The 19,097-nt window shown below is 42.7% G+C and overlaps 1 protein-coding gene across 1 annotated transcript in view; it reads left to right on the plus strand.

The window, feature by feature from the left end:
- LOC120571426 (cortexin-3-like) overlaps window positions 1–16,447 on the plus strand; it is a 74,348-nt gene extending 57,901 nt beyond the window's left edge. Inside the window, exons 2-4 of the mRNA XM_039820370.1 lie at window positions 14,115–14,233; window positions 14,947–15,052; window positions 15,168–16,447. Of these exons, the coding sequence (XP_039676304.1) occupies window positions 15,200–15,469 (270 nt within the window). The 5' untranslated portion in view covers window positions 14,115–14,233; window positions 14,947–15,052; window positions 15,168–15,199 and the 3' untranslated portion in view covers window positions 15,470–16,447. The remainder of the gene's footprint in view (window positions 1–14,114; window positions 14,234–14,946; window positions 15,053–15,167) is intronic.
- Window positions 16,448–19,097: the final 2,650 nt, after the last annotated feature.

Raw genomic sequence — 19,097 nt, forward strand, 5'->3', positions numbered from 1 at the left:
AGGGTCTGGACTTCTTTCCTGTAAGCTATTTCGTTATTGTCTGATATGAGTCCAACTATGGTTGTGTCATCAGCAAATTTGATGAGGGTGTTGGAGTTGTGGGAGGAGGTGCAGTCGTGGGTGAAGAGTGAATAAAGGACTGGACTGAGGACACAGCCCTGGGGGACGCCGGTGTTGAGAATAATGCTAGAGGAGGTATGATGGCTGATCCTGACACGCTGGGGTCTATTGGTGAGGAAGTCTTTGATCCATCGGCAGAGAAGGTCTCCTAGACCCAGTGTTTGTAGTTTATTAGTCAATTTGTCTGGGTTGATGGAGTTGAATGCAGAGCTATAGTCAATAAATAGCATCCTAACATAGCTGTTGGGGGTTTCCAGGTGTGTGAGGGCTGTGTGCAGTGCTACTGAGATGGCGTCATCAGTGGATCTGTTGGTCCTGTATGCAAATTGATATTGATCGAAGTCAGGAGGGATGTGGGCCTTGATGTGGGGCAGTACCAGTCTCTCAAAGCATTTCATGATCACTGGCGTGAGTGCCACTGGCCGGTAATCATTCAGGCTTGTGATAGCTGAGGTTTTTGGTACAGGGATTATAGTGGCGGTTTTCAAACAGGTGGGGACTATGGCTTGCTGTAGTGACAGGTTAAAAATGCCTGTAAATACTGGAGCGAGCTGGTCAGCGCATTCCTTCAGCACTCGCCCTGGAACCCCATCAGGCCCTGTTGCTTTATTACAGTTGATGTTGTGTAGTGCTCTCTTTACTTGGTAGGTCAGAAGAGTGAGTGGCTGGTCGCTCTCTGAGGAGGTGGTGCTTGTATGTGGGTCCGGTCCCCTGTTGGAGCTGGAGCTGAAGTCTTCAAAGCGGGCGAAGAAGATGTTTAGCTGGTCTGGGAGAGAGGAGTCAGGTGAGGTGGTGTTACTGTTGCTCTGTTTATAGCCAGTGATGTTCTTTACACCCTGCCACATTGCACGAGGGTTGTTGTCATTGAAGTTGTCCTCAATGCGTTGTTTGTATTTCCGCTTAGCAGATGTGATGCCTTTGTGTAGGTTGGCCCTTGCCCTCCTGTACTCCTCCCTGTCCCCTGATTTCAGCGCTATGTCCCGTGCTCTGAGCAGCTCCCTCACCCTGTTGTTAAACCAGGGCTTTTGGTTGGGGAGCACTGTAATTTGTTTCTTTGTTGTTACAATGTCCGTGCAGAAGTTGATGTAGGAGAGGACTGTGGATGTGTGGTGCTCAATGTCTGTATGTTCAAAGAGCTCCCACCTGGTGTCATCAAAACAGTCCTGCAGGGCTGAGGAGGCGTCTGCAGTCCAGATCTGCACTGTCTTTACCTGAGGTTTGATCCTACTGATGATGGGCTTGTAGGCTGGTGTCAGGAGCAGGGATAGATGGTCGGACTGTCCCAGATGAGGTGAAGACTGGGTTTTATAGGCTCCGGGAACATTTGTATACACCTGGTCCAGTGTTTTGTTATTCCTTGTTTTAATGTTCACATTCTTGTAAAATTTGGGCAGAACTGTCTTCAGGTTAGTGTGGTTAAAATCCCCTGCTACTATAAATATGCTGTCCGGGTGTCTGTTTTGCTGCTTGCATATGGCATCATACAGCTTACCCATGGCTATTTTAGCATTGGCTCTGGGATGCACATAGACAGCAGTAATAAAAACAGCTGAAAATTCCCTAGGCAGATAGAAAGGCCTGCATTTCAGCATCAGGAACTCCAAATCCGGGCAGCAATGTCTCTCATTGACAATAGTGTCTGTGCACCAACTGTTGTGGATGTATGCACACACGCCTCCTCCTCTTGACTTACCGGAGTCGGCTGTGCGGTCTGCACGGTAGAGGGAGCGGCCTGCTAGCTCCATGGCTAGATCAGGGATGTTATCATGCAGCCAGGTCTCAGTTATCACCGTGATGCAGCAATCCAAGCGGTTATTGGTAATCCGCAACCTTACGTCGTCCAGTTTGTTAACAAGGGAGCGGGCATTGGCGAGGAAGATGCTGGGCATAGCAGGTTTGTGCGGACATCGTCGTAGCCTAGCATGAATGCCGGCTCGCTTACCCCGCTTCTGCTTCCTCTCACATCTCCGCCTGCGTCGCCTCACCGTGGGTCTGTTGATCTTTCCTGTGATCCCGTTGTCCATCATAATTTCCAGTGGAAAAGATTCATAGTCACTGCGTGCACGTCCGAAACATGGTGACAAAAAAAAATATCGCAAAAAGCAACAAAAGAACTTGTTAAAAAATTGACAAAATTATAATAAAAAGTACGCTAAAAAAGACGAGTAAAATGTTGTAATTTTTACCCAGAAAAACACAAAGTTATATGTACATGGGTTAAATTTAATAAAAGTTTATATAGTTGACAATAATTCAAACACAGCCCTTGACAGAATCAGAGTAAAATATAAGGATCTACATCGTATAAATATAACTACTCCTTTTGTTTACATTTGAGCATCATCTCGGTGTTAATCATTGTTTGTAAAGTCAGTTATAACATGAACAGCTGTGGACCAATCAGTGGTCATCCTTCGGATGTTGTTAAAAGTGTGTGTGTGTGTGTGTGTGTGTGTGTGTGTGTGTGTGTGTGTGTGTGTGTGTGTGTTAGACCAAAGTGTCTAAAAAAGCTGCAAAAACGTATTAAAGCTTTGAAAAGTAGCAACACACTTTCAAAAAAGCACAAAAATATAAAAGAAATTGACAAAAACATAGAAAAAAAACAATGAAAAAAGCAACAAAGACATTTTTTTTTTTAAACTTCAAATGCTGGAATAAAAAAGTATAAAAATTTTTTCAAAATGTTTGAAAATGTTTTGAAAAGAAAACAAACTGTAGCTGTCATCTGATTTTCAATTCCCCTCAGAGGGAACAGGAAGTGACCTTTCTTCTCTTTTTTTGCTAATGACGCGCCGCTCGATATACACGCATGCAGAAACATAAATATTACATTGAAACGTGTTTTAAACACACACACAGACACACACACAAACACACACACACTCACACACAGACACATACACTTACACACACACACACACACACACAGACACACACACACACACAGACATATACACACAGACATACACACACACACACACACACACACACAACACACACACACAGACATACACATACATACACACACAGACACACAGACACTCACACACAGACACACAGACACACACACACACACACAGAAATGGTTATTGATCTGCAGTCGTCCCTTCTGATCTCTGGCTGTAATCATCGTAATGATCAGTTCTGCTGTCAGTCTGACGTGAGTCATCGGCGCCGGCTGGACGCCGATACACCCGCGCACGCGAACACACACACAACACACACACACACACACACACACACACACACACACACACACACACAGATACATCATGAATTATATGTTTGACAGTAACAAGGGGGTAATGGTGGTCAATAGTTATGTAATCCTATGATCATGACAGTGATGATGATGGTGGAGGATCATTTCATTACACACACAGACACACACACACACACACAGCCACACACAGACACACACAGACACACACAGACACACACACACAGTCACACACACACATGCACGCACAAACACAGATACATCATGATTTATATGTTTGACAGTAACAAGGGGGTAATGGTGGTCAATAGTTTTGTAACCCTATGATGATAACGATGATGATGGTGGAGCATCATTTCATTACACACACACACACACACTCACACACACACACACACACGTCATCTGTCAAACAGATTGTAGCTCAGCGCCACTCATCCAACTCCCTGCAGAGAGGGTGGAGCTGTGTGTGTGTGTGTGTGTGTGTGTATTAATAATCTCCCCATGTCACAGATTTGGAGCTCTGTTGAGACTCATCTGACAGTTCAGTCACACTGTTACTGTAACAGACAGAAACAGACAAACTGAGCTCACGTGTCGACTCCTTCACGGTCTGCTGGCCAATCAGAGCGTGCAATGTCACGGGGCGGCCCGTGATGGCTGGGCTCAGTAATAAACTCATCAAAAACAGATTTTTGAAAAAGATTTTTTTGCATGAAACAGGAAGCACCAGATCATCCATGACTACTAACTGCTTCCTTTTCAACAAACCTTTTCATGTTGGTGATTGTCTGACATTAACTGTATTCCCTCACTATTCATACATACACATATACATACATACTGTACATACTGCACATATTATACATACATACACACATATGTGCAGTAAGGGCGTGCGTGTGTGCATGCTGGTATGTGTGTGTGTGTGTGTGTGTGTGTGTGTGTATGATATATGTATATAGATATATAAATATACGCATTGGATTTTGTTAAATACAGGGCACATCGCATGTACACACAAATTAGCAGTGCATTGTGGGTATTTTATAATATACTATATGGTGAATGAAATTCACCACTGAGAATTCAACCACCACTACAAAATTGCGGACACACTATACAGTGAACTATTTTAATTAATTTATTTATTTATATATATGTATATATATATATATATATATATATATATATATATATATATATATATATATATATATTATATAATCTGATTTTGTGCCCCCCCCACCGTCTGCTGGCGCCTCCGGCTGTTTCTGAACGTTACCTGTTTCCACACTTCGACTTCTCATCTTGTATTCGTGAGTCAACACAACGCCAGAGGAAATGATTAATAATTGAGTCAAATATTTATCAGGAATAACAAAAAGCTGCTCAGCTGTTACATTAATAAAAAACCTCAGCAAGTTAGGAACATTTGGAGTATATGTGTGTGTGTGTGTGATTTTGTGTGTCTGATTTTGTGTCTGTGTGTGTGTCTGTGTGTGTGTGTCTGTGTCTTTATGCGTATCTTTGTGTGTGTGTGCGTGTCTGTGTGTGTGTCTGTGTGTTTGTGTGTATGTGTGCGTGTGTGTGAGTCTCTCTGTTATTGTGTGTGTGTTTGTGTGATTGTTTGTGTGTGAGTGTTTGTGTGTGTGTGTGTGTCTTTATGCGTATCTGTCTGTGTCTGTGCGTGTGTGTGTTTGTGTCTCTGCGTGTGTGTATGTCTGTGTGTATGTGTGTGTATGTCTGTGTGTCAGATTTTAGAATAACACAGCAACGTATGCGTGGAGGAAAAGAATAGATGAAGTCAAATCAAAGATGAAATAATAAACGGCATTTATACTGTAAATTCTCAAATGAAAGTACTACAGTTATAATTATCCTCTTCCAAAGATGGAAACATTTCCCAAAATGTCAAAACATTTCCTTCAAGGCGACGTGTTACAGAGGAAGCAGCACACAAACTCACAACTCAGTGAACAATTAAAATGTAAAACAAAGTGAAACGACAACAAACACGGCAGGGATACAGTCTAGCAACGTCAATAACAACAGATGTCAGAGTCACTTCGTCATCTTCATCGTCTCTTTACTGCCCGGAGCTGAAGACATTTCTGTCAAAAAGAGAGAAAAAAATATGAAGATAAGTTTGGAAGAAACTAAATATTTTACATAAACACATCTGTTTCTCTTTAAACTTCAGCTGCTCTCTCTGTGGGATTCTCACCATCAACCCCTGACAGCATCGGTGCCTTGCTTTGATGCCTGAACTTTTACCTGCAGAGAGGAAACCCACACAGACAGGCACACACACAGACACATACACGCAGAGACACACACACACACGCACAGAGAGACTCACACACACGCACGCTGACAGATACGCATAAAGACACACACAGACACACACACACACACTGACACACATGTATACAAACAAACACACACACACACACACCCATGCCTACAGACACACATGCAAAAAAAAAAAAACAGGACACAACACACACACACACACACACACACACACACACACACACATGCACAGACACACACACACACACACACACAAAACACACACAGACACACACACATGAGGCGGTTTAGCCTGAAGCAGTTTTGAAGGCCAGTTTGGTTTCAGGAACAGAAACCAAGCTGCGGTTTGCATGTGAATCAGCTGCTGCAGAGTCTCTGCATCGACTCACAACGTGTGAAGGCCGTTACCCAGCCGGCCTGGGGGAGTGACCACAACAAAACAATACAGAGCATTAACCACGTGTTTTAACAGCCTGTTCTCATTAACCATATGTCCAGGAGCTCCGAAAAGATGTAAAAACATACTTTTTTTTAACCCAAACAATAATATTTTCCTAAAGTAGTTTTGTTTCACTGGAAAAATATGTTTCCCTCCGAAATGAATTAAGAATCCAGCTTTGTTGTACGCAAATGTAATTTTGGGAAGCGGGTTTGCTGGCTCGCCAACTACCCAAACAATACTATTTTCCTAAAGTAGTTTTCTTTCAAAAGATGTGTGATGTGTATAAAACGGTGACCGTTTCACAGCGTTCGCCGGTCACTGGAAAATACAATTCCCTCAAATGTTGTCCTCGGGTTAAATTTGATCCAGTTTCTATATCAGAAATTGGGGTTTTCTTTCAATCAAATTTTCAAAGAAGAATAACGTGGATGGTTCTCTACAGCGCTCTTCACAAGTACAATAAATGATTAGTACGTTGAAAAACGTGCCGAAAATGTTGGAAAAAGCTTAAAAAACGTAAAAAGGCGCTGAAAAAAAGTTTTAATTTTAAATTTTGACCCAGAAACACAACAATTTGCTTGATGTTTGACGGGAAGACAACACAAGCGTTAGAAATTCAGCTTTGGTGTGCACAAATGTAATTTTGGGAGGCGGGTTGGCTGGCTCGCCAACTACACTTAAGTTAACGATTAATTTGAGGTAACATGTTTTGTACAGTCATGGCTCGAAGTCCGCTAGAGTCTTTTTCATTTTGAACAACAACATAAACTTGGAGAGAGAAAAACATGATGCAGGTTGTTTTTTTAACCTTTTCATCCAGTAAAACTTGTTAAAATACAAAAATCAATCTGAGAATAAAAGTTTATGATGTAAATCTGCAGTTGGTTCAAAAGACATTTGCTGCGTTTGATCTTCCAAACACCAGTTTGAGCTGCAAATTACAAAAAAGAGACACAAAACATGTGCTATGTTCTCCCCCGATGTTATTCTCAACACTTTCAATTTGCTGTTTCTGTACAAAACCTGCTTTATATTTCTTATGTGTCAGAAAAGTTGGAGAAGAAAATCAAACATTTAATATGTTGGCTCAGCACAGTCTGCAGAGGCTTCTCTCTCTCTCTCTCTCTCTCTCTCTCTCTCTCTCTCTCTCTCTCTCTCGCTCTCTTTCTCTCTCTCCCTCTCTCTCTCTCTCTCACAGATTGACATCCTCCTCCTCTCTCGCCCACGCTCACTCCTCCGCCCTCTCTCCCACACCGACACATTTTCCAGCAGGATTCTTCGCTGTGTCTCGTTTCCACCTCCACCAGCACGAAGCATCTTACGCAACAACAAACAGGCGTGTTGGGGTTGACTGAAGAGACACAGAATATAAAATAGAAAGAGACACACCAGCTGGACACCTTCAATCCTAATATGCAAAAAACAAATGAAACGATAAAATGAGAGTATCTTTTCAGTTAGCGTGTTCACATTCACATCACATTTTCAACATGAAATATGACTGGAGTGAAGGAGGAAGTTAGAACGTTATTAGTGCAATGGTGGCTTAAAGGTTAGAGACGCAAGCTTGGGACTGGGAGGTCGTTGGTTCAATCCCCAGACCAACAGGATAATGTCTGAGGTGCCCTTGAGCAAGGCCCTTAACCCCAACCGCTCCAGTGGAGCTGCTCGGTGGCCAGCAGATCAGACTGTGGTTGTACTGGGCAGCTTCCAGGTATGAATGTGGAACTGTGTGAATGGGATCAGGGCATTCCTGCAAAAGAGAGGCTGCCTCTCAGTGAGCCTTCCCTGAATAAATAAAGGTTACGTTAAAAATATATACGTATACGTATATTATACCAGCAGTCAATGTTAGTTTCTCCCCTGAAAACGGGTTTAGTGGGTCGTATTAAAGGTCCCATTTGTCATAATGCAAAAGGCTTTCTATAGAGCTTCCCTGACTGATAAAAACAGCCACGCCAAATTCCACACATCCAGGCTGCACGACACATTACACATCTCTAGTCTCTAAACCCGACATTTTACAGGCTGTAGTCTCGCAGCAACACAGCAACAGCGGCTCTGCTAAATAGTCTCAGGAAGGGACTTGTTTTGGTGGAACATTTGCACCCCGCAAAAGAAAATGCAACTTACAATATTAAAGCACCCATATTATGCTCATTTTCAGGTTCATAATTGTATTTTGAGGTTGTAGTAGAATAGGTTTACTTGGTTTAATTTTCAAAAAACACCATATTTTTGTTGTACTGCACATTGCTGCAGCTCCTCTTTTCATCCTGTGTGTTCAGGTCTCTATTTTAGCTACAGAGTGAGACATCTTACTTCTGTACCATCTTTGTTGGGATTCACACATGTGCAGTAGCTAGGTAAGGACTACATGAGCTAGCTAGCTGTTTCTCTAACTACAGTCAGTACAAGGCAGGATTAGCCGGGAGACTTCTTCTAAACGAGGGCGCACTTCCAACTTAGCGTGGAATACCTGCAGAACAGGGACATGGAAGTAGTTTTTTTGTAGATTATGGTGAACTCGTGTGTGTTGTAGCTGTGTTTTGCCATTGAGTACGAGCGGGCTAACTGCTAGAATGCTAGCGCTAGAATGGTTTAGCCCCCTCGTTTCGGCTAGTGATGTAGAAAACCCTGCAGATTTTGACCAGCTCACCCGGAGATTGAAGGCAGGACACATTCAGAAACCGTATCTCACTCAAAACAGCATGAACATATGAGTATTAACCTATGAGATTTCATCATGAGTCATTTTGTACCGACCACCTTTTTTGAAAACCTTGAGCACAATTTAGTTAAACAAAATAAAGTTCATAACTCATATAATTCTTGAGTGACAGATGCCAACAAATCCACAAAAATCTCTACTACCCCCACAGGGCAGGCACAGACACAGACATTCTGTGGTGCAGAACTACAAATATTGTGCTGCACAATATAACTGAAGCGCTGGCACCTTTATTCCACGGGACGGTGCATAGACTCAGCCGCCTGCTCGCACTTCAACGCCGTTCACTTGCGCTGTAACTTCGGATAAACTTTTTTTTCCTACATATCTCCAAGGAGCCGGGGACTTTTGCTTTGTGTTTGTCTTTCTCAAGGGATTGTCAGATTCCGTTTTGAAATGCTATTTTTTTCAGAGTTGAACTGAAACTACCCCTGATCTGTAGGAATCAATCTCTCCATTCAATTCGATTGTGTTTGCATTGAAACCCCAGAAGCAACTCTTTCTACAGTTATTCAGTGTCCCAAAAGTACCCCAGAAGTGTTTTTTCTAAATCCTGCACAGCTCCTCTCTCTGAGTCTGATGTCACATTGTCAACATGGTACATCGACACATGAAGCAGAACACAGTGGGTCATATGTCTAATGCTTTTTGAAAACTTAAGGCTTTCTTCCAGTGTTGGGAAAGTTCACTTTCTACATGAACTACTTCAAAGTTCAGTTCACAAATTTTAAAATGAACTAGTTCAGTTCATAGTTCATACTTCAAAATTTTGAACTAAGTTCACAGTTCCAAAAATGAACTTAGTTCATAGTTCTTTTTTGCATATGTTGCTTCAGTTGAGCGTGCCGTTTCAGGTTTGCTGTGGATGTGACTGAAGTGTGGATTTTCTGTTTGAAAGCCGGCGGGCAAAGTTTGCCCAGAAATGTCAGATTTTTCCATCCTCACTGACCTCGTCATAAAACTGGTTTAAATGATCATATGAAGCCTCCACGCTGCTTTTTGTTGTGATGACGCATGCGGCGGTGAGACATTGGTGGCTGGTGTTGCCAGATTGGGTGTTTTTCCCGCTACATATGAAGGCCTGTTTACGGTGTGTTTTAGCCATGGTTTTGGCCTGGAAGGCTCTATAGAAATCTGGCACCCTATTGGACGAAGTTAAACTGAGAGAGCGTGCAGTTCAGACACCAGAATGAAGGAGTGCACGGTAACGTTCATCAGGCAGTAATACAGTACATTCAGTTCATGTTCGCCCAAAATATGAACGGGTTCATGAATTATCGTTCAATGCGCATTCAGGCACAAGACTGCTTTCTTCTTCATAAAACGTGTTGGGACATCATCACATTTTTGTATACATTTTTTATTCATTTACATTAGTAAGCTACAGGACGGCGTCTTTCAAAACATGATCTGCGCGAAAGAGAAAAAAAAATAAAAAATGCGTCATTGTGCCCAGCACTTCTGAAAATGCACTTCCAAATGTGTCTCTGTCCCCAGCACATTTCAAACCAAACTGACGCCCATGAGCATGGATGTTTTTTTTCCAAGTTTGTACGCGTGTGGAAGCACCAGAGACACAAAATAACACCCCAAATTACAGAAAAAGTTAACTGTTAACTATATGTTAACACAGTAACGTGAGCTATTTAAATAAGATGATAAATGGTTAAACCTCATTGGCTCTTAGTGTGTACTTGATCCACAGCAATCCCAATCAGTCCCAAAACCTCCCAGTTAGAGAGGAAATGCCCTAAACATATTCTTTGTAAATCTTTACAATCTTTCCCCGAAAGAGAGACGAGCAGACCTGCCTTGTTGCACGATCCAAATGTTGCTCAAAACTTGATATTTTCAGCGTGTAGCTCGCTAGCTCGAAGGTTGTTGTTGTTTACTCGAGGAGAACAGAGTTTGAGAACGACATCATGCTCCGGATGTCAGGCTTTATCCTAGAAATCTACTTACAGGCTATGGACCTTCTTCACAGCAGACATTTTTGACTTGTCATAGTAGGAAAAGCACGGCTGAAATTGATCACCTTAACGATGGCTCAATTCCATCAAGTGTCCCAGTAAGTTATTTCAGTGAGTCAGCATGCATAATACCAGGACCTCTCCTAAGTGGAATGCAGCCATCAGTAAAGGGTTTGAATACACCTGTGCTTTTCCTAGCAGTGATAAAGGTCCATGCAGGCTGAGAAGGACAAACAGACTAAACTGACTTTGTGACCCTTTAATATCTCCATCGCTCGGTTAAACTGGCCGAAACTTTCTGCAGGTTCTTTACATGAAGAAGAGCTCAGTGACGAAGTTCTGACCTTTTGGGAACTTTTTACATTTCTTTAGATTTTGTTCTTTTACGGAGATGGTTCTTCAAAGGCTTTGGCCAGCTCGCTGTGATGACTTCTTGTAGAGAGAGGCTGACGATGTCAGGCGTGATATTTTCCATCAAATCTAATTACCTTTTTTTTAGGTTTTCACGCTTGAGCTGGAGCCTGGAGGGACACTGTGTGTGTGTGTGTGTGTGTGTGTGTGTGTGTGTCTGTGCACATTATGTCAATGACGGGTCCCCACAAAAATAGTGCCACGCACTATGTGTGTGCGCTCAGGTGTGTGTGTGTGTGTGTGTGTGTGCGCGCTCAGGTGTGTTTTCCCTAAGATGTCTCAGCTCAAAATTACTTCAAATTAATCCATATAACAACTTTTAACGGATTAATTTCTCTCCAGGCCAGACACAATCAGCACGAGCTGCATTTCTTTAAAAAAATCTCCTGCAGAACTTTGGGAACTGAAGCTGAACTGAATGAAAATGTAGAAGAAAAAGAGCGGCGGTGAAATATTAAAGAGGGAGGGAAGAAGGGAGGGAGGTAGGGGAGACTGTGCGTTGCTGACTCAGCAAAATCCTCAGTGGACGTCCTGCAGTCGGCTCAATGTGTTTGTTTAAACTGATCAGTTATGAGATGCACGTAAAAGCCAATTTCCCCAGATATGTCATGAATGTATTAAAATTAGATAACACAAGGTCTAAAGCATAAAGATTAGCATTATGATTAGAGAGAGAGAGAGAAAGAGAGAGAGAGAGAGAGAGAGAGAGAGAGAGAGATCGATGGATGTATGGATAGATAGAGAGACAGACAGACAGATAGGTTTAGATGGTTTTATGTTGCTCTCAAAGTACTTGCACAGAAATATACCATAATATATTTACATAAAACAAAACACATTTAGCTATTATGTACATACAAGTAGGTGGAAATCGATAAATATATGAGCTTGTGATTTTGCCTCGACATTAACAGCAGAATCGGCGATTCCCCCCCAGTAGTTTTCTCTCTTCACCCTCGCCTACATGCGCACATCCGAAGACAAACACGACAACACACACGGCGTAGCTTACCGGGTGTGAGCATGCAGCTAAAGACACAGTAACGTTAGCTCCGGGGTAGCCTTCAGCTGCTCCAGGGTGCATTCATGTGCACCTTGTTAAACTAACCCTAACCCTAAACTCTGAGATACTCAAACTGTTGTTGTGAAGTAGCTGTCTGCCGTCTAGTTGCTCTTATAGAGACAGAGCGTGTTTAAGTCCCGCCCCCACCAGAGGGGGAAACAACTCTCTGTTGACTTGTGATGCATGAAGGTTTCCTCGTCGTCTTTATTCTGTCTGCTAGCAAACAACAGAAACATGCCTAGAAGCTGCTATGTAGTGATATATAAACTGCCGACAATGTAGAGAACCCAGAACTTAAGTTTTTAAAAGCTGCCGACCCTGAAAAACTGAGCTTTTATGGAGACAAAAGTGGAAACAGACGAGAGGAATCGGCAGAGAGAATGGGAGAGTTTTTGTACAACTAGGGCAGATTGTCATGGTATGCTATTTACCAACAAGTTGTATTGTATTTTGTGTGACATGGCGTGTTTGTGTTTGTTAACTCGGTGTGTGTTGTATCCGTGCATGTGTGTGCGTGTGCAGGCGCTCAGTTGTGTGTGTGTATGTGTGTGTGTGTGTGTGTGTGTGGGTATGTGGGTGTGTGTGTGGGTATGTGGGTGTGCATTTCGTTACCAAGTCACACTGGTTACTGCATATTTAATACCCAACCCTATTCAAGACTCCTGATTCAAAGACAGCGAGTTATGTCGTGTGTGTTCCAACAAGTTATGTGGGTGCGTGTGTGTGTACATGCTCAGGTATGTGTTAGCGTGTGTTTCCATGTATGTGTGTGTGTGTGTGTGTGTTTGTGTGTGTTAGCGTGTGTGTTTGTTCGCTCTCAGGTGTGTGTTAGCATGTGTGTCTGTGCGTGTGTGTGTGCATGTGCAGGCGCTCAGGTGTGTGTGTGTGTGTGTGTGTTCCAACTTAGATTAACTTTCAGGTTGTGGAAGACTGAGAAAAACAACATTTGAAGCCAATGAGTTTGGCTTTAATCTCCACGTGGGAGCAAATGAAGAGCTTCTTTCCTTCTTTCTCTCTCTCTCTCTCTCTCTCTCTCTCTCTCTCTCTCTCTCTCTCTCTCTCTCTCTCTCTATCCACGGCGATCTGTTGGAAACAAATTGTCGCCCACACGCTGCTGGCGTGAGAACAACAGCGCCGTTATAAAGAATATGAAGACGTTTTACTTGTGAAACAGACAAAATGTCCTGACAAACATTTCGCCCACGACAACAAGTCTTAATGACTCCAGAACATTTCTACTGGATGTCTGGGCTCCGATTCTTGTGATTTTAGCACAAACACGAGGCCCAAAATACAAACAACAGAGTGTCTGAAGAGACACATTGACATGTTGCTTTTTTTGTCATTTCTTCCGAAAATGTTGTTGCTTTTGATGCTCGTTTCCAATGTTTCAACTGTTTAACAAAGTGCAGTATGAACACTAACCCAACCACACTAAAAATGCAACAACGCTGCAACTTCCCCAACAATCCCACAAAGTCTACCGAACTATTCAACGTTTTTGGGACGTTATTGTCCATTTTTATGGACAATTTTTCAACTTTTTTGTCATTTTTTCCGACGCTTCTGATGCTTGTTTCCAATGTTTGCTGTTTTAACAAAGTGCAGCATGAAGAACTACCCGACTAAATGAAACGTGCAACAACACTGCAACATCAGCCCCGAATCACAGTCTACCGACCTATTTGTTTGTCATTTTAGTCATTTCTTCCGACATTTCACCACTTTTTTGGATGCCGTTTCAACATGTTTTGTCACGTCTGGTGCTTGTTTCCAATGTTTGGTGTGTAAGGAACCCCATTTATGTCTTTAAGTTGAGTTTGTGTTTGTCGTCTCTGCAGGCGTCTCCTCTCAAACTCCGACCGTCTCCTCCGACAAAGACGAAGCTTTCCTGTCGACGCTCTCTCATCGGACAGACGGAAAGGATCGGCTCAACCGCCGGGCCGTCTTTCGTCTGACGGTATTGTCAATTTTTCCGACACTTCTGATGCTTGTTTCCAATGTTTGGTGTTTAACAAAGTGCAGGTTTTTGTCATATTTTCCGATTTTGTTGTCGCTTTTGGCAAAGTCTCTCTCACTTTGTTTCTGTGCTTTTTTTCAACGTGTTTGTCGGTGGGGTTTTGGCCGCCACTTCCACCCGAAATTGCACCGAGTCCACCAAACTTTTCAACTTTTTCAAAGTTTTTGCCACTTTTTTGGACGCCGTTTCAATGTTTTTTGGTCACTTTTGATGCTTGTTTCCAATGTTTGGTGTATTACAAAGTGCAGGTTTTTGTCATATCTTCCCACGTTATTGTCACTTTTGGCAAAGTCTTTGTCGCTTTGTTTCTGTGCTTTTTTTCAACGTCTTTGTCGGGGGGGGTTTTCAACTTTTTTTTTATATTTTTGTGTCTTTTGGCAGTAACCCAACCAATCTAAAAATACAACAACGCTGCAACTTCCCCACAATCACACCGAGTCTACCGAACTATTCAACGTGTTCTTGGACGTTTTTTTCGCTTTTTTCGGTGCTTTCTTTAAACTTCTTTTAACAAAGTGCAGTATTTATATATAGTAGAACTATTCAACATTTTTCAACGTTTTTTGTCACTTCTGAAGCTTGTTTCCAATGTTTGGTGTGTAAGGAACCCCATTCATGTCTTTAAGTTGAGTTTGTGTTCTTCGTCTCTGCAGGCATCTCCTCTCAAACTCCGACAAAGACGAAGCCGTCCTGTCGACGCGCTCTCATTGGACAGACAGAGAGAATCGGCCGAGCCACCCGGCCATCTTTCTTCTGACGGTATTGCCACTCTTGGCCAAGTTTTCCGATGCTTTTTCTCGACAGTTTCCCAATGTTTTCATCACTTTTTCCGACGTTTTTGTCGCCTTTTCTGGCGCTTTTGTCGCCTGTTTAGGAGCAACGGAGGTCTAAACCGACCGTCCCGACATGGCTGACGACCTCTACAGCAGCACCTTCTCTGCTTCTGAATCGGACTTCTCTTCCTCGTCTTCGCCACTGTCCTCCGCCACGGCGTCCGCTTCCTTCCTCACGCTGGAGCAGAGGGCGGCTTTCATCTTCGTCCTCATCCTCTTCATCTTCCTGGGCTTGCTGATCGTGCGCTGTTTCCGGATCCTCCTGGACCCGTACCGCAGCATGCCATCCTCCACCTGGACCGACTACATGGAGAAGGACACCTTTGACTACCGCATTTCCTGACAGGCGGCCTGAGAGGCAGCTAACCCTAACCACCAACAAACTAAACTGAGGCGACGATCACACTGAGAGAGTAAAGCAGAGACACAAGCGCACGTTTCCCCTCCAACGGTTTACGTAGAAACCGAAAAGTTAGGAATTCTTTGGCAGATAGTCTGTCTACCCGAGTAGCTACTTGAAGGTTACGTAGAAACTTAAAATTATGGGTTCTTTGGCAGAAACATGTCTTACCGAGTAGCTACTTTAACGTTACGTACAAACCTGAAGTTTAGGGATCTTTGGAAGATCAATCAATCAAAATTTATTTATATAGCACTTGACAACAACCAGCAGGTATCCAAAGTGCTTAACATCAGAAACACATGTCATACAATAGAAACAATGAACATAGAAAACAGTAAAATCAGAAAAGGTTACAAAGAAACAAAAGAATGAAATTGTCACACCACTGCTGCGTATTAAAGGCCAGACGTAACAGATAAGTTTTGAGTTTGAACCTAAAAAGAGCTACATCTGTAATGTGCGAATATCGGGGGGTAACTTGTTCCAGAGTCTCGGGGCAACAACTGCAAAGTTTGTCTACCAGAGTATCTACTTTACTTTAATGTTACTTACCCTCGAACGGTTATGATGGTGACAAAGAGACAGAAACGTTAGTCTGAAACATCGACACACCAACCCAATTATCAGCCGTCGGACAGTCTGGCGAGGTCGGTGACTCGAGTCTGTTCGGTGTGTGTTCTGTGCCGTCGTCCTTCATTTGGGCCGATTTGACTTGTTGAATTGGCCAGTGGGCAGTCGGACTCAATTACCAATCTGATTGGTGGAGCGCTAGCCCTGAAATGACGAGCAGGAAGAGCGGGACGAACGCCTCTCAAAATCTGACGAAAATCTGTTGACCTTGGTCGATCTGAAGTGAAGACAGATTCAGCAACTGCATCACGGCCTATTTCTCGCTTAAAATGTTTTCAGAAACACGTTTTGGTGAACTATCTTCGTAAAATACGAGATCGTAGATTCCGAACGAGCCGCCATTATGGTCGGGGAGAAGCCAGACCCATGTGACGCGTTCGTCCAATCAGCTGTCGGTTTTAATTTTTTGGGCGACAATACAGATTAGCGCCGCCTGCTGTTATGGAGACATCTTATGTCTTGTGCACGCACAGAACATACGCTCAAGTCGGCGTCGCTTCGGTGTGTTCGGAGGCACTTTCTTGACCAATTCTGGGAGGCTGTCAGTCCGACTGCCTTTTCTGCCGAAGGTCGGTCATTGGGTTGGTGTGTCTGAGCCTTTAGAGACAGAAACTTTAGTCTGAATCTTGAATCTGAAAAAAAAAAGAGCCAAAACTAGCAGACAGCATGATGGGAAATAAGTCCCAAGTTGTACCTTATAACAATGGATGACAGAAGTTTGTCTACCAGAGTATCTACTTCGTTGTACTCAAATCTAGAAATCAATCAAATCAAAATTCAACTATTACAATTAAACAGATTGCCCTAGAAAGCGGCCGTTTTCGGGGGGAATGTGCGTCTTGTGTGTGTTTCTGCTTCCTGTCTGATTGTCGCCTCTGTCCGCCCGGCAGGCAGCACGTCTGGGCAAAGAAACAAAGCGTTTGGATAACTTATGAATAAAGAATCTTTAATAAGTAACAAAAAAGCAAAACATTTTGGACATTTTGGTCTTTGTTTTGGAAAAATCATCCTGTCTGAAGACCGCAAAGGTCAACTTTGATATCCGTTACTGAGTTTGGGAAATGTCAGTCCCAACAGCAGTTTATCTTGGATATATAAAAAAAGATTCTCAGAGAACTTATATTGCCCCAAAACAGCCCCGAAATCAACATCCGAAACCCACCAGACTCCATGTAAATAATCAGTAATTTTATCATCGTAAAACACACTTCATTCAAAGTGGACAGAAATTAAATAAAAACTACCAAAAACTGTCTTGGTTTGTCTGTCCACTGTTCCAACAATCACCACTCTGGATTGGTTGAAATAAACCTTTAATTCACCCATTTACATGTGGAAATATGCTGGCTCTATACACGCTAAAAGTCCTGATTATTTACATGGAGTCTGGTGGAGATATGCTGGCTCTATACACGCTAAAAGTCCTGATTATTTACATGGAGTCTGGTGGAGATATGCTGGCTCTATACACGCTAAAAGTCCTGATTATTTACATGGAGTCTGGTGGAGATATGCTGGCTCTATACACGCTTAAAGTCCTGATTATTTACATGGAGTCTGGTGGAGATATGCTGGCTCTATACACGCTAAAAGTCCTGATTATTTACATGGAGTCTGGTGGAGTTTGGTGATGGTGATTTCGGGGCTTTTTCATGTTAAACTAAAAGGATCTTACTCTTTAACTAAAAGGTCTATCTCTGTAGGGATCCATCCCATCTGAAGACCCCAATTTTGATTAAGATTTGGGAAAATCGTCCCGTCTGTAGCTGTGATCTTTGCCCAGATCTAGTAAAGTTGTAGAAATCCGTGTGTTTGGTGGCGTCTTTTTGCGATGCAGCGAGAGCATGAAGGAAAATACAAAACGCCATCAAAGCCAAGGACGGATTTATCTAAGATTTACATCTTTACGTCAAACATCAAACTGCCTGCCGTGGCGGCACGTTGGGGTTGCTGTCTCTCACAAGAGAAGAACATTTTCTATCTATTTTGTTTTAAACTTTTTGTTCTCTTTTGACAAACACGGACAAGTTAAGTTTTGATTTAACGGACTTTAACCCTTGTATTGTCTCGCCGGCGACCATGAACTTGTTGTGCCTTGTGTAAAAATGAGCTTTTTTTTTGTGCCTTTTTTTCCGATGCTTTTGGCGCTTTTTGTCACATTTTTAACGCTTTTTTTTAAATTCATGGTCAATAAGCCTAATGTATATCTCATTATACCTAATTTTTGAGTTGTAAAAAAGCAGAAACTATGAATTATTTTGACTGATTTTTAAGATCGAAAACGTGTGGATCAGGTTGATGTCAAACTTTAATACTGCGTTCCAGACACAATTTTTAGCCCGTAAGTTACGACTTCAAGTCACGACTCAAAACATGGTAGCGTTCCAGGCAAAGTCACCACAAACCCTTCTAGCTAGCGTTAGCTAGCTGCTACCTAACATTGACGTAGCTAGCAGCTACCTAACTTTGATGTCAACTAGCGGCTACCTTCATTGACGTTAGCTAGCGGCTACCTAATGTTGACGTTAGCTAGCGGCTACCTACGTTGATGTTAGCTAGCGGCTACCTAACTTTGACGTTAGCTAGCGGCGACTTAACGTTGACGATAGCCAGCGCTATAGCTGATACTAGCGATTTCCAGTCGGCGACATATTTTGGGCTTCATTTAATAAACATAACCTGTAGTAGTACACAATCGTATGTGTATTTCTTTGATTAAAATGTGCAGAATTACTTTACTTTGCCTATTTATATCTATTTCTGACCGTTAATCACCGGCATCTGTACAGCATCAACAGGGGGGCGCCATTGTTGTTTATGTGTGTGTGACGTCAAAAACTGTAACTGGGAGTACAACCATCTGGTACCAGTTCACAGGGGGAGTAAGTTAGGGGTTTGACTGCCGTTCCAGGGCGCTTTCAGGGGGAGAAGGTCGTGA

The sequence above is a fragment of the Perca fluviatilis genome, chromosome 13 (genome assembly GCF_010015445.1).
Source record: "Perca fluviatilis chromosome 13, GENO_Pfluv_1.0, whole genome shotgun sequence".
Taxonomy (NCBI): Eukaryota; Metazoa; Chordata; class Actinopteri; order Perciformes; family Percidae; genus Perca; species Perca fluviatilis.